The following is a 25507-nucleotide window of genomic DNA, read 5'->3' as shown; positions in this document are numbered from 1 at the left end:
TCTGTCTACTTTCCCCTCCGCTGCGCGCTGTAAACGGAACACATGAAAACAGTGCAATAGAAGTTGGATTCACAGATGGGAGGGCATCTGGCTGTAATTTCATGAAGCACCCGATGTCACAGGAAGGCCAAAAAGATCATCAAGGACATCAACCACACGAGCCACGGCCTGTTCACCCCGCTACCATCCAGAAGGCGAGGTCAGTTCAAGTGGATCAAAGCTGGAACCGAGAGACTGAAAAACAGCTTCTATCTCAAGGCCATCAGACTGTTAAACAGCCATCACTAACTCAGAGAGGTTGCTGCCTTCATAGAGACTCACTAGTCACTTTAAACAATGCCACTTTAATAATGTTTACAAATCTTACATTACTCATCTCATATGTATTTACTGTATCTTATACCATCTACTGCATATTGCCTATGCTGCTCGGTCATCGCTCATCCATATACTTATATGTACATATTCTCATTCACCCCTTTAGATTTGTGTGTATTAGGTAGTTGTTGAGGAATTGTTAGATTACTTGCTAGATATTATTTATTTCACCTTTATTTAACCGGCTAGTTGAGAACAAGTTCTCATTTACAACTGCGACCTGGCCAAGATAAAGCAAAGCAGTGCGACACAAACAACAACACAGAGTTACACATGGAATAAACAAATGTACATTCAATAACACAATAGAAAAAGTCTATATACAGTGTGTGCAAATGGCGTGAGGAGGTAAGGCAATAAATAGGCCAATAGTAGCAAAGTAATTACAATTTAGCAAATGAACACTAGAGTGATAGATGCAGTTGATGATGTGCAAGTAGAAATACTGGTGTGCAAAAAAGTAAATAAAAAACAATATGGGGATGAGGTAGGTAGTTGGTTGGATGGGCTATTTACAAATGGGCTGCGTTCAGCTGCAGCGATCGGTAAGCTGCTCATATAGCTTAAATGCTTAAAGTTAGTGAGGGAGATATAAGTCTCCAACTTCAGAGATTTTTGCAATTCGATCCAGTCATTGGCAGCAGAGAACTGGAAGGAAAGGAGGTCAAAGGAGGTGTTGGCTTTGGGGATGACCAGTGCGATATACCTGCTGGAGCGCGTGCTACGGGTTGGTGTTGTTATGGTGACCAGTGAGCTGAGATAAGGCGGAGCTTTACCTAGCAGGGTCTTGTAGATGACCTGGAGCCAGTGGGTCTGGTGACGAGTATGAAGCGAGGGCCAGCCAACGAGAGCGTACAGGTCGCAAGTGGTGGGTAGTATATGATGCTTTGGTGACAAAACGGATGGCACTGTGATAGACTACATCCAGTTTGTTGAGTAGAGTGTTGGAGGCTATTTTGCAAATGACTTCGCCGATGTCGAGGATCGGTGTCACGTCCTGACCATAGAGAGCTCTTATTTTCTATGGTAGAGTAGGTCAGGGCGTGACTGGGGGGGTTTATTCTAGTTTTATTTGTCTATGTTGTTTGGTTCTAGTTTCTGTTTTTCTATGTTTGGTTTTTTTGGATGATCCCCAATTAGAGGCAGCTGGTCATCGTTGTCTCTAATTGGGGATCATATTTAAGTAGTTGTTTTTCACACCCTTGTTTGTGGGAGATTATTTTGAGTTAGTGCATGTTGCACCTCTTCATCATGGTTTGTTGTTTTGTTTATGGTTTATTGTATGTCTTGTATAGTTTCACATTATAATAAAATATGTGGAACGATATTCACGCTGCGCCTTGGTCCATTCATACACACAGTCGTGACAATCGGTAGGATAGTCAGTTTTACGAGGGTATGTTTGGCAGCGTGAGTGAAGGAGGCTTTGTTGCGAAACAGGAAGCCGATTCTAGATTTAATTTTGGATTGGAGATGTTTAATATGAGTCTGGAAGGAGAGTTTACAGTCTAGCCAGACACCTAGGTATTTGTAGTTGTCCACATATTCTAAGTCAGAACCGTCCAGAGTAGTGATGCTAGTCAGGCGGGTGCGGGCAGCGATCGGTTGAAGAGCATTTCGTTTTATTAGCCTGTAAGAGCAGTTGGAGGCCACGGAAGGAGAGTTGTATGACATTGAGAGGTCCAGACAACAGGCCCTCCGATTTGACACACTGAACTCTATCTAAGAAGTAGTTGGTGAACCAGTCGAGGCAGTCATTTGAGAAACCAAGGCTGTTGAGTCTGCTACTAAGAATGTGGTGATTGACAGAGTCGAAAGCCTTGGCCAGGTCGATGAAGACGGCTGCACAGTACTGTCTTTTACCGATGGTGGTTATGATACTGCACTGTCGGAATTAGAAGCACAAGCATTTCGCTACACCCGCATTAACATCTGCTGACCATGTGTATGTGACCAATAACATTTGATTTTATTTCAACTGTTGACTCATTTATAATGACTTGTGTGTCCTATTCGGCTGGCAGGTCTTGTGTTTGACACCATGTGTGCCAGTCTATTAGTCACATTATGACTGATGTGTGATCATTGCCCTTGTTTGTCTGATTGTATTGACATTCCCAGCCTTAGTTACAGTCTTCTGTTTTTTTGTTCAGAATATCGAGTCGTTGAAACTGAAACAGTACATCCTGAATGGGTGGAGGCAGCAAACAATGTATCAGGCCAACTCTGATTTATAACCTGACGAGATAGAAAAACAGATCTACTTTACGGGGCTACACAATCACCAATTCATCTGGGTTTTTTGATTGGCTATAAAATATAAGAGGCAGGTTCTATAGAAACTAAACAAAGAAGGAAATGCATTCCAGGAGGTGTTAGAGATGTAACCCCTCGCCTTCTCGCTCCCTCCGTTCTCCTTCTTCCTGGAGTAGTGACCTCGTGCCCCTCGGCTCCCACTGCCAATATGCCACAGGCACAGGAAATGCTCACAGGAAACTCCACTGCACAGCATTGGCTGAGGAGAGGACTGGTTGTTCCACGAGCAATGACTGGCTCAATTATACACCATTTAATTTAATGGCAAGAAAAAGTCAAAGTGTGTGAAGACTGAGAACATACCTCAAAATTGTATTCCCTGTCTGTCCTGCTCTGTGACATCCCCTTCAGTACAATCTTCTCTATATGTACAGCTGTAAGGAGTAGAGGGAAGAGGATTAACACATACATTCCTATTAGGGGTTTAACGGTTCACCAAACCTACAGTTCTGTACGTATTGCGGTTTTGGTGTCACTTCGGTTTCGGTACGGTGGGAGAAATAAATGGCAACTGTTATCGCGAAAATACAAAAGTAATGTTGTTCCTGATTCCATATACACTACATGACCAAAAGTATGTGGACACCTGCTCGTCGAACATCTCATTCCAAAATCATGGGCTTTAATATGGAGTTGGTCCCCCCTTGGCTGCTATATCAGCCTCCTCTCTTCTGGGAAGGCTTTCCACTAGATGTTGGTACATTGCTGCGGGGACTTGCTTCCATTCAGCCACAAGAGCATTGTGCAGACCAGTCAAGTTATTCCACAACGATCTCGACAAACCATTTCTGTATGGACCTCGCTTTGTGGAAGGGGGCAATGACATGCTGAAACAGGAAAGGGCCTTCCCCAAACTGTTGCCACAAAGATGGCAGCACGGAATCATCTAGAATGTAATTGTATGCTATAGCGTTAAGATTTCTCTTAACTTGAACTAAGGGGCCCAAACCATGAAAAACAGCCCCAGACCATTATTCCTCCACCAAACCTTACAGTTGGCACTATGCATTCGGGCAGGTAGCATTCTCCTGGCATCCACCAAACTCTCTGTCATTCGCCAAAGGCAAAATGTTCCCGAACTGGAGATTTAAATGATGATGGAGAATCCTCCTGTTTTGTCAACCCCACTGCTCGCCATCGTAGAGAACCCAGTTCCCAGCTGTGCCTCAACAAAAGGACCGTTTCAAATGCGACAGTTAAGATTAGAATTTTGATTACAACGTACACATAGGCTCTAGCTGTTTAATGGAATAGACGGACATTTCTTAGATTGTTTTTAGCTCACATTTACTCGAGGAATACAATGCAGCGTAGACATAACCTATAGTCCAAGGGTTTTAACTTTTTTGAATCTATTTTTTTATGCATTCATTCGGTTTCAGTGTGGACCGAACCGAGGTCCTCGTACCAAACAGTTCCTATACGAATACGTCTACCGTTACACCCCTAATTCTTATTGGACTTAGTTTACAGTAATAGTAGTAGTAGTAGTGTGTGTTAGACTATAATGTGTATGTGACTGTGTTGTCATTCGCCTCCCAGCTGACTGTGGCTGTGTTTGTGAGTGTTTGTACTGTATACGTCTGTCTGTCTGTCTGTCTGTCTGTCTGTCTGTCTGTCTGTCTGTCTGTCTGTCTGTCTGTCTGTCTGTCTGTCTGTCTGTCTGTCTGTCTGTCTGTCTGTCTGTCTGTCTGTCTGTCTGCGGCGTACCTTCCCTCTGGGTTCTGCTTCCTTGCTGTGTCCTGCAGCTGGGTGGTGTCTGACTGGCACATTGTCTCTGCCCCTGTGTCCTCTCATCCAGACTGGCTTCAGTGGTGACGGCAGCTGGGCCCAGGTACTCTGCTTTCTGGGCCTTGGGAAACACAAAGAAACTAGTGAGTAGAAAGCCTTCAACACCGCAGCTGCACTTAGGCAGTTAAATACATGATGACATCCCACAGAGGAAGGACATCAAGATGAATCAAACTATCAAGCTCCCAGAACATCTGTCAGGTGTGCTATCTGTTCTAATATTAAACGTTGCCGCCGGCGCTATCGTCCTGGTGACGCTATCGTCATAGTGACGCTATCGTCGTGGTGACGCTATCGTCCTTCAGGGACCCACGGCGCTGTTAATGAGGTAGTCTTTGAACAATTGTCTTGTGGATGACAGCAGCTAGCCTCCACACACACACTGGCGGACGCACGGGAACATCACACACACACTTACGCCCACACACACACTTACGCCCACACACACACACTGTTTGCAGCCCATGAGAAGGGGTCAGTCAGGGCTTTGGTCCTCTGCTATCAGTTAGGAGCTGACAAACACAGCCTGACAGTTAGCCTCCGCTGAAGGTCAGGGGAGAACAGAGCACAGTTCAGCCCCCAGCGTATCAGTGAAAACACAAACCTCTCAGATCCAGTAGAACTTGTACTAGTAGGCCCGTATCAAAATAGCAATAGCCTAGCCCTAGTAGGGCAGTGGCGGTCACGAAAAACATTGTCAGCCGGCGATTGTCAAGCAAATAACTGTCGGGGCCTCACGGTAATTAACCGTTAATTAACATAAACACATTTAGCATCTCCTGGCTTCCCTACAAGCCACTGATTGAAGACCTTTGATACATTTACATTTTAAAAAGTCTAATAAATCCATGTAATATACCCTACACCTTCACAATAAATCCCTTATTTATTTTAGACCGGTCTAAAGAAGCATGATATGAAGAAAATGTAGTCTATTTCAGAAGAACCAAATAGCATACTCTGAGATGTCCTTATGTTAGGTCCTGTTCTGGCTATGCCAAATGGATGTGGGCTACACTACTTCATGTAGCAGACAAGATTAGCTTCGAACCATAAACAATTAATGAACATGCACCTGTGGAAAGGTCGTTAAGACACTAACAGCTTACAGACAGTAGGCAATTAAGGTCACAGTTATGAAAACTTAGGACACTAAAGAGGCCTTTCTACTGACTCTGAAAAACACCAAAAGAAAGATACCCAGGGTCCCTGCTCATCTGCGTGAACGTGCCTTAGGCATGCTGCAAGGAGGCATGAGGACTGCAGATGTGGCCGGGGCAATAAATTGCAATATCCGTACTGTGAGATGCCTAAGACAGCGCTACAGGGAGACAGGACGGACAGCTGATTGTCCTAACAGTGGCAGACCCCTGCACAGGATCGTCACATCCGAACATCACACCTGCGGGACAGGTACAAGATGGCAACAACAACTGCCCGAGTTACACCAGGAACGCACAATCCCTCCATCAGTGTTCAGACTGTCCACAATAGGCTGAGAGAGGCTGGACTGAGGGCTTGTGGGCCTGTTGTAAGGCAGGTCCACACCAGACATCACCGGCAACAACGGCGCCTATGGGCACAAACCCACCGTCGCTGGACCAGACAGGACTGGCAAAAAGTGCTCTTCACTGATGAGTCGCGGTTTTGTCTCACCGGAGGTGATGGTCGGATTCACGTTTATCGTTGAAGGAATGAGCGTTACACCGAGGCCTGTACTCTGGAGCAGGATCGATTTGGAGGTGGAGGGTCCGTCATGGTCTGGGGCGGTGTGTCACAGCATCATCGGACTGAGCTTGTTGTCATTGCAGGCAATCTCAACGCTGTGCGTTACAGGGAAGACATCCTCCTTCATGTGGTACCCTTCCTGCAGGCTCATCCTAACATGACCCTCCAGCATGACAATGCCACCAGCCATACTGCTTGTTCTGTGCGTGATTTCCTGTAAGACAGGAATATCAGTGTTCTGCCATGGCCAGTGAAGAGCCCGTATCTCAATCCCATTGAGCACGTCAGGGACCTGTTGGATCGGAGGGTGAGGGCTAGGGCTATTCCCCCCAGAAATGTCTTGCATGTGCCTTGGCGGAAGAGTGGGGTAACAGCTCACGGCAAGAACTGTCAAATCTGGTGCAGTCCATGAGGAGGATGCACTGCAGTACTTAATGCAGCTGGTGGCCACACCAGATACTGACTGTTACTTTTGATTTTGACCCCTCCTTTGTTCAGGGACACATTATTCCATTTCTGTTAGTCACATGTCCGTGGAACTTGTTCAGTTTATGCCTCTGCGCGGTGCATATTCTATTCTGTGCGAGAAATAAATATTCCAAAGATTGTCTGGGATCGTTGTGGGATGCAATACATCCCAAATTGATCAAACTATTAGCATCCCCAAAAAATGTTTTACGCAATGTGGCTGACGCAACAGATCAGAACATTTAGCTTAAAATGTTGATAAACTATTTGGCTATTTCCTCACAATATTAGCGCAGCAATGTTCACATGGCAGTAGGCTCAAATTGTCCATTAGCGGAAAAGCAACATTATCAAAAATTACCACAAATGTGATCATGCATATAATGCTTTTATTATAAAGGCGCATTTTTATGGTAAACATTTTCTTCCCCAAACTTGCGCGCTGCTTATATATGCCAGTTAGGCTCTACATCCGTTGTAAAGAGGATTAATGTGCTTAATTTTAAAGAAGTTATTTGGCCTTCTTTAGTTGTGATACAAACCTTATTAAAACATATCGGCCTATGGGCTAGGCTACATGAGGTGTGCAACTATGACTGAACAAGTCACAACTAAAAAGGCTGTTTCTTATGCTAGGCATCATTCACAAGTGATAATATGTGCTTAGCTTAATATTAGGAAAGTTGAGAAATAAATATAGTAGGTCTAGCCTATAGAAAGCTGATGGGATCCTCCTCTTTCTATTAGCTGCCATCACTCTGTTTTCTTGCGCAATTGCATAGCCTATATAAATGTTGCGCAACCTGAGCTCTCATAAAGTGTTTGATTAGATTTTAGATCATATTTGCATTGATGTCAGAGTGATTAGAGGGATAATAGAGTGCTGAGTACCAGGCAGTTAGCAGGTTTGATAGGCTACTAATGACCAGCAGCAGCATCAGAGCTTAGAGAAGCCTAATTAACGTGACTAAACAGTCACGTTGAATTTGATTGACTGCCTTCATGACCCGTGACCTCCTGTGTGGCGGTAATACGGTCACCGCAACAGCCCAAAGGCCTAGTTCTATATACTTCAAATAAAATATACCAGGGGAAAAACAATCATTGCTGGCATTCAAATGCAGAACGATATATGGCCTAGCTTGGTCCTATTTAAGTGGCAGTGGCATATTGATTGATGCCGAACAACACTGGGACCACATCAGCTGCTGGTGGTTTTGAAGGGCTTTGCTTTCATGCAGCATCTCCTCCCTCTTTTCATTTGACATGTTGCAGGTCCAGGAACAACTGGTCTAAAATTGGGCTGATTTCATTTCGCATTAACTCGACATCTGCTGCTGAGTGGAGAGGTGAATCACCATGAAGTCATGAAGGGATATTTTCTGGAACGAGTCAGTCAGTCAGTGGACGTCATCACTCTTTTTTCATCCAACAGACTGGAAAATGAACTACACGTTGTACTGGAGAGGGAGTCCATCTATGAGTCCCTCTGAGTCCCTCTGAGTCCCTCTATGAGTCCCTCTCTGAGTCCCTCTGAGTCCCTCTGAGTCCCTCTGAGTCCCTCTATGAGTCCCTCTCTGAGTCCCTCTGAGTCCCTCTCTGAGTCCCTCTCTGAGTCCCTCTCTGAGTCCCTCTATGAGTCCCTCTCTGAGTCCCTCTCTGAGTCCCTCTGAGTCCCTCTCTGAGTCCCTCTATGAGTCCCTCTCTGAGTCCCTCTCTGAGTCCCTCTGAGTCCCTCTCTGAGTCCCTCTGAGTCCCTCTCTGAGTCCCTCTCTGAGTCCCTCTCTGAGTCCCTCTATGAGTCCCTCTATGAGTCCCTCTATGAGTCCCTCTCTGAGTCCCTCTGAGTCCCTCTATGAGTCCCTCTCTGAGTCCCTCTCTGAGTCCCTCTCTGAGTCCCTCTCTGAGTCCCTCTGAGTCCCTCTCTGAGTCCCTCTCTGAGTCCCTCTCTGAGTCCCTCTGAGTCCCTCTGAGTCCCTCTCTGAGTCCCTCTGAGTCCCTCTCTGAGTCCCTCTGAGTCCCTCTATGAGTCCCTCTCTGAGTCCCTCTCTGAGTCCCTCTGAGTCCCTCTATGAGTCCCTCTGAGTCCCTCTATGAGTCCCTCTATGAGTCCCTCTCTGAGTCCCTCTGAGTCCCTCTGAGTCCCTCTCTGAGTCCCTCTATGAGTCCCTCTCTGAGTCCCTCTGAGTCCCTCTATGAGTCCCTCTCTGAGTCCCTCTGAGTCCCTCTGAGTCCCTCTCTGAGTCCCTCTATGAGTCCATCTATGAGCCTGTTTACACTTACAAAATAACCTAAATATGTGCAGCAAGATCTTAATCTATTCGACATTAGATTTGCAACTTTTCTGTTTACACTGTCCTCTATATCCTGTACATTGATTGGACACAGCAGCAAAGGCTAGAGATCCAGACCATCTAACTCAGAGTTTCCCAAACTCGGTCCTCTGGACCCCAAGGGGGGGATGTTTTGTTTTTTGCCCTTGCACTACACAGCTAATTAAAAATAATCTACTAATCATCAAGATTTGATCAAACAGCTGTGTAGTGTCAGGTCAAAAAAACACTGATCCTAACCCAAGCAATTACCACCTGTGTAACCTTGGCTAAACAGTGTCCAGTACTTGAGCCATTAGTAAACTTTTATGTACTGGAAGGTTCAATTGTGTTCAGATCAGATTTCCTTGGTGTACCATGGACTGCGTGGCAAAGTGATCATTGTGTAGTTAGTCTGGGTGACTGAACCCTTCTTAGCTGCTAAACTGTGGGGGTGGAGCGGGTGGATGGGGACTGTGTTCGCTGTAACAACACACTAAAAGAAAATAAACTACTATTAATGTTCATCTGAGAGACTCTGATTTTATGTTTTATTTTGATCCAAATGATATGGACCCTGATTTAACTTTCATTGTTCATTTGTTTATTTTTCATGGTAGATTCTTTATCTATCAAATGAATTGGGCAGAGAACAAACCCCTCTTCACATTATTTAAGATAGAAATTAAATATTATTTTGAAATGATCAGTATATGTAAAAACAAAAAAGCAATACGCACCATAAACGTTTTTGACAAATTGAAAATGTATCTGGATATGTAATACCCCTGTCTGGTAGGTTTATGTCCTCTTGTTTGTATATTTCTGTTTTTGTATTTGTTGTGTTCATAAAATAAAATACATTAAAATAATAATAAAAAATAATAAAATTAAAATATATATATATAAATCAACACACTAAAACCTAACACCATATCACTTCAGCGGTATCTCTACTTCTGATCATAATTGCTGGCTATGAGAACGTAAGCTAACGTGAGTTGTGAGGTTGTGTGCTGCTGGCATCAAACTCTCTTCAAGTGGCTAAATGACATTAGGCAGGCGCACATAGAGATGCAGCTATTTCAACGGTCTAGTGGCTAAATGACATTAGGCAGGCGCACATAGAGATGCAGCTATTTCAACGGTCTAGTGGCTAAATGACATTAGGCAGGCGCACATAGAGATGCAGCTATTTCAACGGTCTAGTGGCTAAATGACATTAGGCAGGCGCACATAGAGATGCAGCTATTTCAACGGTCTAGTGGCTAAATGACATTAGGCAGGCGCACATAGAGATGCAGCTATTTCAACGGTGAAGTGGCTAAATGACATTAGGCAGGCGCACATAGAGATGCAGCTATTTCAACGGTCTAGTGGCTAAATGACATTAGGCAGGCGCACATAGAGATGCAGCTATTTCAACGGTCTAGTGGCTAAATGACATTAGGCAGGCGCACATAGAGATGCAGCTATTTCAACGGTCTAGCGGCTAAATGACATTAGGCAGGCGCGCACAGAGATGCAGCTATTTCAACGGTCTAGTGGGTTTAAGTGGTTCAGTTGGACATCAACACTATAGTCAACATGGATGACTGTCCAACAACAGTACTCTATTAAAACTAGGGCTGGGAATCTCCCTGTAGAGTGGCCAGACATTTAGTTTAAAAAAATGTAAAACAATGTATAGGATGAAAAATACCTGAGTTTTGGAGCAGGTATAGCCGACTAGCTCTAGCTAACGCTACCTAGCAACACATTATTATTATTATTATTATTATTATTATTATTTTGGTATAGATGCTTGGAGTCAAAGTACCGATATAATATCGTCCAAAATAATATTGTGACATGTAACTGTATACATTGTTCCCCATCACTAATTTAAACTGTACTACATTTTCTTACATTTAGCAGACGCTCTTATCCAGATGCATACATACATTAAATACTTTTTTTTTTCTTTTTCGTACTGGTCCCCCGTGGGAATCGAACCCACAACCCTGGCGTTGCAAACACCATGCTCTACCAACATGAGCCACACGGGACCATGTCATTATTGGCTTTCTAAATAAATAAAAAAGTGGAAATAGGATGTGACCATGACGACAAGTTAAAAGTATTGAGCAAATAAAATCATGGATGTCTGTTATTTGTCCTTTTCCAATAGCCTACACAGTGGTCATCTTTGACAAGCACCACTCCAATATAAAGACAGGCCTGCATTGCAAGTATAAAACCGTAAGGAATTAGCTTTCATCCAAATAATTTGTTTAAATCAGTAAAGGTGAGTAGATTTTTTTATTTAACCTTTATTTTAATGAGGCAAGTCAGTTAAGAACAAATTCTTATTTACAACGACGGTCTAGGAACAGTGGGTTAACTGCCTTGTTCAGGGGCAGAACGACAGATTTGTACCTTGTCAGCTCGGGGATTCGATCTAGCAACCTTTCGGTTACTGGCCCAACGCTCTAACCGCTAGGCTACCTGCCGAGAGGACACCCTGTTAAATGAGGAGATGACACCCTGTTAAATGAGGAGATGAGGAGATGACACCCTGTTAAATGAGGAGATGAGGAGATGACACCCTGTTAAATGAGGAGATGAGGAGAGGACACCCCTGTTAAATGAGGAGATGAGGAGAGGACACCCTGTTAAATGAGGAGATGACACCCTGTTAAATGAGGAGATGAGGAGATGACACCCTGTTAAATGAGGAGATGAGGAGAGGACACCCTGTTAAATGAGGAGATAGGAGATGAGGAGAGGACACCCTGTTAAATGAGGAGATGACACCCTGTTAAATGAGGAGATGAGGAGATGAGGAGAGGACACTGTGTTAAATGAGGAGATGAGGAGAAAACACCCTGTTAAATGAGGAGATAGGAGATGAGGAGAGGACACCCTGTTAAATGAGGAGATGACACCCTGATAAATGAGGAGATGAGGAGATGACACCCTGTTAAATGAGGAGATGAGGAGAGGACACCCTGTTAAATGAGGAGATGAGGAGAAAACACCCTGTTAAATGAGGAGATAGGAGATGACACCCTGTTAAATGAGGAGATGAGGAGAGGACACCCTGTTAAATGAGGAGATAGGAGATGAGGAGATGACACCCTGTTAAATGAGGAGATGACACCCTGTTAAATGAGGAGATGAGGAGATGAGGAGAGGACACTGTGTTAAATGAGGAGATGAGGAGAAAACACCCTGTTAAATGAGGAGAGGACACCCTGTTAAATGAGGAGATGAGGAGAGGACACTGTGTTAAATGAGGAGATGAGGAGAAAACACCCTGTTAAATGAGGAGATGAGGAGAGGACACCCTGTTAAATGAGGAGATAGGAGATGAGGAGAGGACACCCTGTTAAATGAGGAGATGAGGAGAAAACACCCTGTTAAATGAGGAGATGAGGAGAGGACACCCTGTTAAATGAGGAGATAGGAGATGAGGAGAGGACACTGTGTTAAATGAGGACATGAGGAGATGACACCCTGTTAAATGAGGAGATGAGGAGATGAGGAGAGGACACCCTGTTAAATGAGGAGATGAGGAGATGACACCCTGTTAAATGAGGAGATAGGAGATGAGGAGAGGACACTGTGTTAAATGAGGAGATGACACCCTATTAAAGGGATAGTGTTTGATTCTGGCAAATTGGGATCCTTATTTGCGTGCAGTTTGAAGGAAGTTGAAGGTTGTTTCGTGAGCCATTGCTAACTAGCGTTAGCGCAATGACTTGAAGACTACCTTCAGCTTCCTTCAAACTGCACACAGAGACATACAAATTTGACTCTGGGTAAGTAGAAAAATAGAATATCCTACTATCCCTTTAACATGCAGCACCCCAAGAAGGAAATGCCTCCCTATCAACAAACTGAAAGATCCTGGCTGGCCTCCACTCGTCCAGTCACCTTAGTGCTCAATTGGTTTCAAGCCCTTGGCTCACAGCATGGTTGAGGCCCCTCACTCTGGCATAACCTCGTCCTCCCTGTAGAGTTGCCAGGCTTGCACTACAGTAGGCCACAGGACCGAATGCCTCACACGCAGCACAGCACATAACTCTTTGTGAAATCCTCCATAAAAACTAGAAAGTGTATTGGGGAGGGGGGGGTTGGGGGTTGGTTTGCAGTGGCCTTTTGTACAGTCAGAAATAGCACAACCAGTCCCCTGTGACATCATTAAATGCCTCGACTAGAATAGGGTTTAGCGGATAGGGGTGTGAACAAAATTGGGATCCTTAATGTTAATTAAAAAAATCCATAACCAAAGTAATTTTTTCGTCTTCACAAAATGAAACTTCAAATCACAGTGCTGTTATCACAAAACTACCACAAACAGGTCCCGATCATCATCACAACGGGAAAATAAACATTTAACAAATACCTAACTCAACAATGCTGTAACGTTAGTAGGAGAAAGCTTTAATGCACGAGGGAGCTTTAATGAATAATGAAGCTTTAATGCACGAGGGAGCTTTAATGAATAATGGAGCTTTAATGCACGAGGGAGCGTTAATGAATAATGGAGCTTTAATGCACGAGGGAGATTTAATGCATGAGGGAGCTTTAATGCACGAGGGATCTTTAATGCACAAGGGAGCTTTAATGAATAATGGAGATTTAATGCACGAGGGAGCTTTAATGCACGAGGGAGCTTAATGCATGACGGAGCTTTAATGAATAATGGAGCTTTAATGCACGAGTGAGCTTTAATGCAAGATGGAGCTTTAATGCACGAGGGAGCTTAATGCATGAGGGAGCTTTAATGAATAATGAAGATTTAGTGCATGAGGAAGCTTTAATGAATAATGAAGCTTTAATGCACGAGGGAGCTTTAATGCACGAGGGAGCTTAATGCATGAGGGAGCTTTAATGAATAATGAAGATTTAGTGCATGAGGAAGCTTTAATGAATAATGAAGCTTTAATGCACGAGGGAGCTTTAATGCACGAGGGAGCTTAATGCATGAGGGAGCTTTAATGAATAATGAAGATTTAATGCATGAGGAAGCTTTAATGAATAATGAAGCTTTAATGCACGAGGGAGCTTTAATGAATAATGAAGCTTTAATGCACGAGGGAGCTTTAATGAATAATGGAGCTTTAATGCACGAGGGAGCTTTAATGCACGAGGAAGCTTTAATGAATAATGGAGATTTAATCCACGAGGGAGCTTTAATGCATGAGGGAGCTTTAATGAATAATGGAGCTTTAACGCACGAGGGAGCTTTAATGCACGAGGGAGCTTTAATGCAAAATGGAGCTTTAATGAATAATGGAGATTTAATGCATGAGGGAGCTTGAACTGGGTGAATGGAATATGAATGACAGTAACCTGAACCCATCACTGTTACATTGAACTGGGTGAATATGAATGACAGTATCATAAACCCATCACTGTTACATTGAACTGGGTGAATATGAAGGACAGTATCCTAAACCCATCACTGTTACATTGAACTGGGTGAATATGAAGGACAGTATCCTAAACCCATCACTGTTACACTGAACTGGGTGAATGGAATATGAATGACAGTCATCCAATATGCTGTAACAGAAATAAGGCCATGTTCATAATATTTTTTTTTTTTAAACAATCGTCCTCCCTAATCTTAAACGGCATCGACTGCCACTGGTATGAAGATAAGGTTAAAACTGCTTCTCCAATAGAAATCCCCGATCACACTTGTAGGCGATGTAATGGAGACGTTGGCTAGCTAAACTCCTGGCTAGAAACACGTCATGGGGTCTAACGGTCATCTCGAGCTGAACTGCCCATGTGCAGGCCATCAAATCAAAGGCACTCACTCGTCGATACAAAGTCCTTTTTTTTTTTATTTTTATAATTCAAAACGTGTCGGTTTGTCACTTTTACAAGGTTGGAGTAATAACATGTTCAGCTACTTAAAACATTGGCTTGAATCTACGTTGTTCCATCAGATCCCCCAAAAAAATGAACAACTAAGGAATAATTTTTAGTTGTTGTTGCTGTAACTCTGATTTAAGGATTTACAGGTCATAATAATTAAAAAGATTCCTCAGAAAACCCATCTGTTTTAATCGGCATATGCTTACTTCGATTAGGACCTTACGCCGATTAAGATAAACAGAGTAAGGTGTTTACATGACTAATGCTATATTTCACCTTCTGCCATAATCAGTTTAATAAACAAATGATTAGTGTGCATGTTGACTTCTCGAATACCAAACCCCTGCCTGGTCTGTTTCGCAAGCGTTCCTGGAAGTCTCGGGATGTTGTGCCTCTGGGTTTAGAAACTCTGTTGTTTTAATCAGCGATTTCCCGGGCCATCCTCATGCACTGTTGCACTATTCTACTGAGCACTGTTGGTGCTCCACTCAAGCAAGGTATTTGATTGATTTGACGTGTTGTGAGTTACACCGGGTTCCCACCCCTATTTAGCTATTCTTCTGCTATAAACTTCCCCACCAGGCCGTTTTACGGGACGAGGCCAGCCACATCCCTAACAGAGGCTGATATGGCTAAGTTAGAGACCTCTTTAGTGGAGTTTTGCCATATCTAGAGAGAAAGTAAAATAAGAAAAGAAAAAAAAATGCAATTTAAGAATGGGAAGCATAGAAATAACGCACATAGTATAGAACTACCGCTTCTTAGACTTGCTTTCATGGAGAATGACATATCTATAGATCACATTTCTATGTGATTTTGGTACATATTGCGAAAAATGTACATATTGCATTTTTAAAGCCACAAAAAAGTACTGTATGTGAGGTGGTGTTCTTTCAAACAGTGGCATGGGGAGTGATCCAGCTTTATGTCCATTTCAACACAGTGAATGACATGTCTAATCAACTCATAGTAGGCCGTAAATAAAGCCTGGACTCTGTCCTCACATGTAGTGATTTCATTTTTTGAATTGCCACATGAGCACAGATCAAAAATCTGTTCTTACTGTTTTGAATAAGGTAGGCTATATGAGTCAGAGGAGGATGTTAATCCTTGGTGCAAAAACAGATTAAATCTGCACAAATACTGCATCTTCCCCCATCTGTCAAATGTCAACCGTTGAGAACTAGCCATACTATTTCAGCCTTTTGTAAAACATTGGGTTAACCTAATCTACATTGTCAAAATGAGCCAACGGAATTTGGAAAGTCTCACAATTCGGGAAAAATCGGTGAACAGATTCAAGGGAATAACTTTCCCAGTTGTGTAAATCCCCCCCCCCCCCCCCAAACACAGGGAGAGTTCTCATGCAAAACCACTTTCTTGCTTATTACAACAACTTTCTTTCCCTGAGATTATGTGGCAGATGGATTTATATTCAGGGCAATAGAGCAACTGAAACTCATCCAAGATTGTAAGCAACACTGTTATTTTGAAAGGAAAGCATAAACTGGTGTGTTTGTTATTATAGTCAGGCCTACTACAATTTCTCTCATTCTCTCTCATGAATGAAAAACAGGATGCACTTAGCCTACATTTTAGCTGCAGCTTATCTGATCTACTATTTGTCGGTTCACTATATGCCAGTTTATCTAGTTTGTGAACCTTTACTAAAGCATATGCTCTAACAAAACGCAAGAGAATCTGAGAAAAGGTAAAAAAAAATTTGTAGCTGTGTTGTCAAAGGGCAATGCCCATCCCTAACTTTCCCTTTTGCTTCTCCCAGCTGTCAAATGCCAGAGCATGAAATTACTTCTTGCATACACGTTGGTCTCGTAACGTAGCAGAATTTTGGTTTTAAAACATCAGGAACATTAAGAGATGGATGAATATGGACGAAACTGTACTTAGTCACATAGCATGAAGAGATTCACAACTTGCCTACGTTAGCTAGCTAGCTAAATTTTCCTAGCTACACGCCTAGCGTTCATCACCAAGTTAACTAGCTAATGTTAGCTAGCTAGCTACAGTAGTCTACCGAGCTACGTTGGCTATATATACTGAACAAAAATAAAAACGCAACATGTAAAGTGTTGGTTCCATTATTCATGAACTGAAATAAAAAATCCCAGAAATGTCTTCTTTGCCAAGATAATCCATCCACCTGACAGGTGTGGCATATCAAGAAGCTGATTAAACAGCATGATCATTACACAGGTACACCTTGTGCTGGGGATAATAAAAGGTGCAGTTTTGTCACACAACACAATTGCCATAGATGTCTCATGTTTTGAAGGGAGTGTGAAATTGGCATGCTGACTGCAGGAATGTTCAACAGAGCTGTTGCCAACTTCCTTTTTAGAGCATTGTGCAGTACACCCAACCGGCCTCACAACCGCAGACCAGGTGTAACCACGCCAGCCCAGGACCTCCACATCAGGCTTCTTCACCTGCAGGATGGTCTGAGGTAGGGGGGTGCTGAGGAGTATTTATGTCTGTAATAACCCTAACCCTTTAGTGGGGGGGGGGTTATTCTGATTGGCTGGGCCTGGCTCCCCAGTGGGTGGGCCTATACCCCTGCCCAGTCATGTGATCTCCACAGATTAGGACCAGATTCATTTATTTAAATTGACTGATTTCCTTTTATCAACTGTAACCCAGTAACATCTTTGAAATTGTTGCGTTTATATTTTTTGTTCGGTGTAGCTAACACGTTAGCTAACCTGTTGTGGCCATGTTGGCTAGCTACAGTACCATTATTTGGCTAAATGGCCAAACTAGCTAGCTAACGTTAGCGAGCTAATAAATAATTATATTTAGTTAGCTAACTGGCTGTCTACTTTACCGTACTATTTGCCAGCTAACTGGTAGCCAGCTAGATATAATATGTAAACTTCAACGCTAGCTAGCTACCTTAACAATAGCTAGCTAGCACGGGTCCAAAACTCTTGAAAGTTAGTCAGCTAGCTAGCTAGCTTAGCTAACAAAATAGCCAACTATTTAATCAATATTACCTGGGCGTTTATTCTGTACTGATTCTGCTGTCTATTATCCTCTGTGGCAACTTTGATTTTGTCCAGCTGCACTAGAAGGGTTTCTTTTTGATGAAACGGGAACGCTGGGTGCAATGAGGCCATAGTGAAAAGCAGAGCTAACTGCTCCAAAGGTCCGACCGCTGCCTCTTTTGGACGCCCGCAAATATGTTCGGTTCTCCTGAACGTTTTCCCGTCCACACACGAAGGATGGAACGGGTCCCTGAAGGAAGAAACAGTATAACCGGCATAGTTTTTGTAAAACAAGGCGAGATCCATATGGTTCAATATCCGAAATAGTATTCCAGCACAATCCTTGCTGTCAGATCGCAGAAGAGACAAGCAGACCAGTAGTTTGGAGCGCACGACCGGATCGATAACGTCAGATAAAATACCCAAATCATTCGGACAGTTCGCCCTCATCTCGACATCCCGTAGTATTTGGTAATCTTTCCGTGCCAAGTCTTCAAGACAAGAGCCCAAAAAACGGAGTTCGAGGGGCTGGCACATATGTAGCAGTCCGCACATTAACTCGATCCGCTTGGCAGGATTTAGATGCAAACCAAACCACTCGAAAACGGTCTCTTTGTCCAATTGAGATGGATATCCTGTGTGTCTGGATGAATCTTCGAGCCTGTCCGAGATCGTGGGAGAGACCGATGTGGGAATATGGAGATCCGGCTGTTCCTCGGCCGTATCATCTCCTGTCTCCGCGGTTCTCACGGGCAGCTTCGTTTTATTAAGCATTATCGGCTCGAGTGGAAAGGCTTCAAAGGCGTACAATTACTGTTAAATATAGCTACATCCTTTAATCGTCTAACTGCTGTGTAAAGCAGAATCAACAGAATCAAATCAATTTTTCAGTAATAGTCAGAGAGACTCGGCGACAAAGCTTTAGTTTTAATTTCTCCTCCACTGTAGACGGCACTCTGGTGACCAGTCAATCATTCATAAACCCCTCCTCCATTCTATAGAAGCGGACTGGCTCCTGAACGTTAGCTGAGAGGTACTTAGTTAATAATAAAAGTGTCATAACAACTTGAGCTCATCTTTTATTTATCTACAATGTAGGTAGAAGTACAATTTGTAGAGTGGTACATTTTTTACATGTGTTTAATGTTGAATCTGTAGGAACTTATGAAATGACAAGCCTATATTATGTAATTTCGTTAGTATTCATTGCTCAATTTATTGCAGTAGTAATTCAGTGTCATGTATCCCTTCAAAATGCTTAGGCCTAATGCAGAAGTAAAAATGATGTGTGTATTAAAATATGTGATCTCTTGATTTAGATATCTATGCATGTAAATCCTGTGTTGTTTAACACTTTACATGATGGTGGTCTTATTACTGTGTTATAATTATTGTTCCTATGGGCCTGAGAGAGAGAGAGAGAGAGAGATATTCCTTTAGACAACACTGACCCCTAGTGGCTCACAAACAACATTGCATAAGTAGTACATGCATAATACCAAGGCCAGGATATTTTTTCACTCCTGTTGGCTAAAGACCACAGTACCCTACTGTATGTGAAATATGTCAGATTTAATCATACATCCTTGATAATCCCTGTAGACTTCAACATATAACTGGCTCCTCCGTCGCGACGTAACCTGAACACCCATCTGCGGCCCGCTAATCGTTAGCTGTCTTATTGGCTGCTATCTGACTAGGCCTATCGGACAATTTTCTTGGGCCACTATAACTATTTTGCCAATTGGACTGGTCCCCCCTACTACACAGAACCCCACTAATCTACAGACGGAAACGCACGAGGTGGCTAAAAACAGACCTCCCTCCATCTTCTGCCAGCTTGCTACCTATGGCCCGGCTAGCTGTCTGAATCCCACGGGACCCTTATGATCACTCGGCTAAGCATGCCTCTCCTTAATGTCAATATGCCTTGTCCATTGCTGTTCTGGTTAGTGTTTATTGGCTTATTTCACTGTAGAGCCTCTAGACCTGCTCATTATACCTTATCCAACCTTTCAGTTCCACCACCTACACATGCGATGACATCACCTGGTTTCAATGATGTTTCTAGAGACAATATCTCTCTCATCATCACTCAATGCCTAGGTTTACCTCCACTGTATTCACATCCTACCATACCTTTGTCTGTACATTATACCTTGAAACTATTTTATCGCCCCCAGAAACCTGATCCTTTTACTCTCTATTCTGGGCGTCATAGACGACCAATTCTCATAGCTTTTAGCCATACCCTTATCCTACTCCCCCTCTGTTCCTCTGGTGATGTAGAGGTGAATCCAGGCCCTGCAGTGCCTAGCTCCACTAATATTCCCCAGGCGCTTTCTTTTGATGACTTCTGTAACCGTAATAGCCTTGGTTTCATGCATGTTAACATTAGAAGCCTTCTCCCTAAGTTTGTTTTATTCACTGCTTTAGCACACTCTGCCAACCCGGATGTCCTAGCCATGTCTGAATCCTGTCTTAGGAAGTCCACCAAAAACTCTGAAATCTTCATCCCTAATTACAACATTTTCAGACAAGATAGAACGGCCAAAGGGGGCGGTGTTGCAATCTACTGCAGAGATAGCCTGCAGAGTTCTGTCCTACTATCCAGGTCTGTGCCCAAACAATTTGAACTTCAACTTTTAAAAATCCTCTGCCCCCAGCTGTGCTCTGGACACAATATGTGAACTGATTGCCCCCCATCTATCTTCAGAGCTCGTGCTGCTAGGTGACCTAAACTGGGACATGCATAACACCCCAGCCATCCTACAATCTAAGCTTGATGCCCTCAATCTCACACAAATTATCAATGAACCTACCAGGTACCACCGCAAAGCCGTAAAACACGGGCACCCTCATAGATATCATCCTAACCAACTTGCCCTCTAAATACACCTCTGCTGTTTTCAACCAAGATCTCAGCGATCACTGCCTCATTGCCTTCATCCGTAATGGGTCAGCAGTCAAACGACCTCCACTCATCACTGTCAAACGCTCCCTGAAACACTTCAGCGAGCAAGCCTTTCTAATCGACCTGGCCCGGGTATCCTGGAAGGACATTGACCTCATCCCGTCAGTAGAGGATGCCTGGTTATTTTTTTGAATGCCTTCCTCACCATCTTAAATAAGCATGCCACATTCAAGAAATTTAGAACCAGGAACAGATATAGCCCTTGGTTCTCTCCAGACCTGACTGCCCTTAACCAACACAAAAACATCCTCTGGCGTTCTGCATTAGCATCGAACAGCCCCCGTGATATGCAACTTTTCAGGGAAGTTAGAAACCAATATACACAGGCAGTTAGAAAAGCCAAGGCTAGCTTGTTCAAGCAGAAATTTGCTTCCTGCAACACAAAGTAAAAAAAGTTCTGGGACACTGTAAAGTCCATGGAGAATAAGAACACCTCCTCCCAGCTACCCACTGCACTGAGGATAGGAAACTCTGTCACCTCCGATTAATCCACTATAATTGAAAATTTCAATAAGCATTTTTCTACGGCTGGCCATGCTTTCCACCTGGCTACCCCTACCCCGGTCAACAGCACTGCACCCCCCACAGCTACTCGCCCAAGCCTTCCCCATTTCTCCTTCTCCCAAATCCAGTCAGTTGATGTTCTGAAAGAGCTGCAAAATCTGGACCCCTACAAATCAGCCGGGCTAGACAATCTGGACCCTTTCTTTCTAAAATTATCTGACGAAATTGTTGCAACCCCTATTACTAGCCTGTTCAACCTCTCTTTCGTGTCGTCTGAAATTCCAAAAGATTGGAAAGCAGCTGCTGTCATCCCCCTCTTCAAAGGAGGGGACACTCTTGACCCAAACTGCTACTGACCTATATCTATCCTACCCTGCCTTTCTAAGGTCTTCGAAAGCCAAGTCAACAAACAGATTACCGACCATTTCGAATCCCACCGCACCTTCTCCGCTATGCAATCTGGTTTCAGAGCTGGTCATGGGTGCACCTCAGCCACGCTCAAAGTCCTAAACAATATCGTAACTGCCATTGATAAGAAACAATACTGTGCTGCCGTATTCATTGACCTGGCCAAGGCTTTCGACTCTGTCAATCACCACATCCTCATCGGCAGACTCAATAGCCTTGGTTTCTCAAATGATTGCCTCGCCTGGTTCACCAACTACTTCTCTGATAGAGTTCAATGTGTCAAATTGGATGGCCTGTTGTCCGGGCCTCTGGCAGTCTCTATGGGGGTGCCACAGGGTTCAAATCTTGGGCCAACTCTTTTCTCTGTATACATCAATGATGTCGCTCTTGCTGCTGGTGAGTCTCTGATCCACCTCTACGCAGACGACACCATTCTGTATACTTCTGGCCCTTCTTTGGACACTGTGTTAACAACCATCCAGAAGAGCTTCAATGCCATACAACTCTCCTTCCGTGGCCTCCAACTGCTCTTAAATACAAGTAAAACTAAATGCATGCTCTTCAACCGATCGCTGCCCATACCTGCCTGCCCATCCAGCATCACTACTCTGGACGGTTCTTACTTAGAATATGTGGACAACTACAAATACCTAGGTGTCTGGTTAGACTGTAAGCTCTCCTTCCAGACTCACATCAAACATCTCCAATCCAAAGTTAAATCTAGAATTGGCTTCCTATTTCGCAACAAAGCATCCTTCACTCATGCTGCCAAACATACCCTCGTAAAACAGACCATCCTACCGATCCTCAACTTCGGCGATGTCATTTACAAAATAGCCTCCAATACCCTACTCAATAAACTGGATGCAGTCTATCACAGTGCCATCCGTTTTGTCACCAAAGCCCCATATACTACCCACCACTGCGACCTGTATGCTCTTGTTGGCTGGCCCTCGCTTCATACTCGTTGCCATACCCACTGGCTCCAGGTCATCTACAAGACCCTGCTAGGTAAAGTCCCCTCTTATCTCAGCTCACTGGTCACCATAGTAGCACCCACCTGTAGCACGTGCTCCAGCAGGTATATCTCTCTGGTCAACCCCCAAAGCCAATTCCTCCTTTGGCCGTCTCTCCTTCCAGTTCTCTGCTGCCAATGACTGGAACGAACTACAAAAATCTCTGAAACTGGAAACACTTATCTCCCTCACTAGCTTTAAGCACCAGCTGTCAGAGCAGCTTACAGATCACTGCACCTGTACATAGCCCATCTATAATTTAGCCCAAACAACTACCTCTTCCCCTACTGTATTTATTTATTTATTTTGCTCCTTTGCACCCCATTATTTATATTTCTACTTTGCACTTTCTTCCATTACAAATCTACCATTCCAGTGTTTTACTTGCTATATTGTATTTACTTTGCCACCATGGCCTTTTTTGCCTTTACCTCCCTTATCTCACCTCATTTGCTCACATTGTATATAGACTTATTTTTCTACTGTATTATTGACTGTATGTTTGTTTTACTCCATGTGTAAGTTGTTCTATGTGTCGAACTGCTTTGCTTTATCTTGGCCAGGTCACAATTGTAAATGAGAACTTGTTCTCAACTTGCCTACCTGGTTAAATAAAGGTAAAATAAAAAAATAAAATATTGATGGTAATTTAACATGGCATTTGGAGGCAGTGTCAGAGGAAGGACCTAAAAATTGTCAAACACTCCAGCCAGCCTAGTCATAGACTGTTCTCTCTGCTACCGCACGGAAAGCTTTACTGGAGCACCAAGTCTCGGTCCAAAAGGCTCCTTAACAGCTTCTATCTCCAAGCCATAAGACTGCTGAACAGTTAATCCAATGGCTACCCGGACTATTTGTATTTACCCCCTTTTTTTACACTGCTGCTACTCGCTGTTTATTATCTATGCATATTCACTTTACCCCTAACTACGTGTACATATTACCTCAATTACTTTGACTAACCGGTACCCCGGCATATTGACTCGGTACCGGTAACACCTGTATATAGCCTCGTTATTGTTATTTTATTGTGTTACTTTTTTACTTTAGTTTATGTAGCAAAACATTTTTCTCACTCTGCACTGTTCTTTAAGGGCTTGTAAGTAAGCATTTCACGGTAAGGCCACCTGTTATATTCAGTGCATGTGACAAATAACATGATTTGATTGGACCGTCAACATAGCTTTTGTAGCTTGTGTTCTTCAAAACTGCTTGAAACCTTGAAATATGTTGTGACAATAATCGAAGGCAAGCAACAAGAGGGCAACGTTAGATCAGGGTCCACCATCTATCCTTTTTTGGTTGTCATAGAGATAAAATTGCTGAAATGTGCATGGCATGCCAATGTATAGTTGTCATGCAACTATGTCATGACATGAACATACTGTAAATTCTGTCATATCGTATGATGGGGATTTTTAAAATACAAACAGAGGAGGCTGGTGGGAGGCGCTATAGGAGGACAAGCTCATTATCTTGGCTGGAATGGAATTCGTGGAATGGAGTCAATGGTGATTTCCATATGTTTGATGTGTTTGATACCGTTCCATTAATTCCGTTCCAGCCATTACAATGAGCTTGTCCTCCTATAGCTCCTCCCACCAGCTTCCTCTAATCTTAAAAGCTTTCTATGTAGCGTTTATATAAAGACAGGTGGAAGGCCTACATTGATTTCCCTTCATAGCAGTAATAGCCTATTGTAGAATGGATCAAGTGACATTTACTTTGGTTTATTTATTGACAAAATTAGCTGGTTAAGTATGCCCTTTCAACTGACATGAAGAGTATAGAGATGACCACGGAACCCAAACCCCCAAGGATTTGTGTAGCATAACTTAATCAAATTAAAATAAAAAAAGTTGTATTTTTAGAAACTAAATCAAATTTGATTTGTGGTAAAACATAACCTACACTGAACAAAAATATAAAACGCAACATGTAAAGTGTTGGTCCCATGTTTCAGGAGCTGAAATAAAACATCCCAGAAATGTTCCATATTCACAAAATGATTATTTCTCTCAAATTTAGTGCTCAAAGGTGTTTACATCCCTGTTAGTGAGCATTTCTCCTTTTCCAAGATAATCCATCCACCTGACAGGTGTGGCATATCAAGAAGCTGATTAAACAACATTATCATTACACAGGTGCACCTTGTGCCAGGGACAATAAAAGGCCACTCAGGTTTGTGCAGTTTTGTCACACAACACAATGTTACAGATGTCTCAAGTTTTGAGGGAGCGTGCAATTGGCATGCTGACTGCAGGAATGTCCACCAGAGCTGTTGCAGGAGAATATAATGTTAATTCAACCATAAGCCGCCTCCAACGTTGTTTTAGAGAATTTGGCAGTACGTCCAACCTCCCTCACAACCGAAGAACACATGTATGGTGTTGTGTGGGCGAGCGGTTTGCTGATGTCAATGTTGTGAACAGGGTGCCCCATGGTGGCTGTAGGGTTATGGTATGGGCAGGCATAAGCTACGGACAAAGAACACAATTGCAATTTGAATGCACAGAGATACCATGACGAGATCTTGAGGCTCAATCTAAGGCCCATTATTTTAACTTAAGGTATCTGTGACCAACAGATGCATATCTGTATTCCTAGTCATGTGAAATCCATAGATGAATGCCCAATGAATTTATTACAATTGACAAATTTCCTTATAAAATCTTTAAAATTGATGCGTGTTGTGTTTATATTTCTGTTCAGTATACATTAAAACTCTAAAAAGGC

The 25507-nt window shown here is 43.2% G+C and overlaps 1 protein-coding gene across 1 annotated transcript in view; it reads right to left on the bottom strand.

Moving 5' to 3' along the window:
- Window positions 1-18847, bottom strand: part of LOC106579688 (zinc finger CCHC domain-containing protein 2) — a 76030-nt gene extending 57183 nt beyond the window's left edge. The window contains exons 1-3 of the mRNA XM_014159820.3: window positions 17879-18847; window positions 4405-4546; window positions 2998-3068 (exon numbers count right to left, since the gene is read on the bottom strand). Coding sequence (XP_014015295.3) covers window positions 2998-3068; window positions 4405-4546; window positions 17879-18643 — 978 coding nt within the window. The 5' untranslated portion in view covers window positions 18644-18847. The remainder of the gene's footprint in view (window positions 1-2997; window positions 3069-4404; window positions 4547-17878) is intronic.
- Window positions 18848-25507: the final 6660 nt, after the last annotated feature.

The sequence above is a fragment of the Salmo salar genome, chromosome 19 (assembly GCF_965601325.2).
Source record: "Salmo salar chromosome 19, fSalSal1, whole genome shotgun sequence".
In the NCBI taxonomy this organism is placed as follows: domain Eukaryota; kingdom Metazoa; phylum Chordata; class Actinopteri; order Salmoniformes; family Salmonidae; genus Salmo; species Salmo salar.
This window is presented reverse-complemented; position numbering and strand designations above follow the sequence as displayed.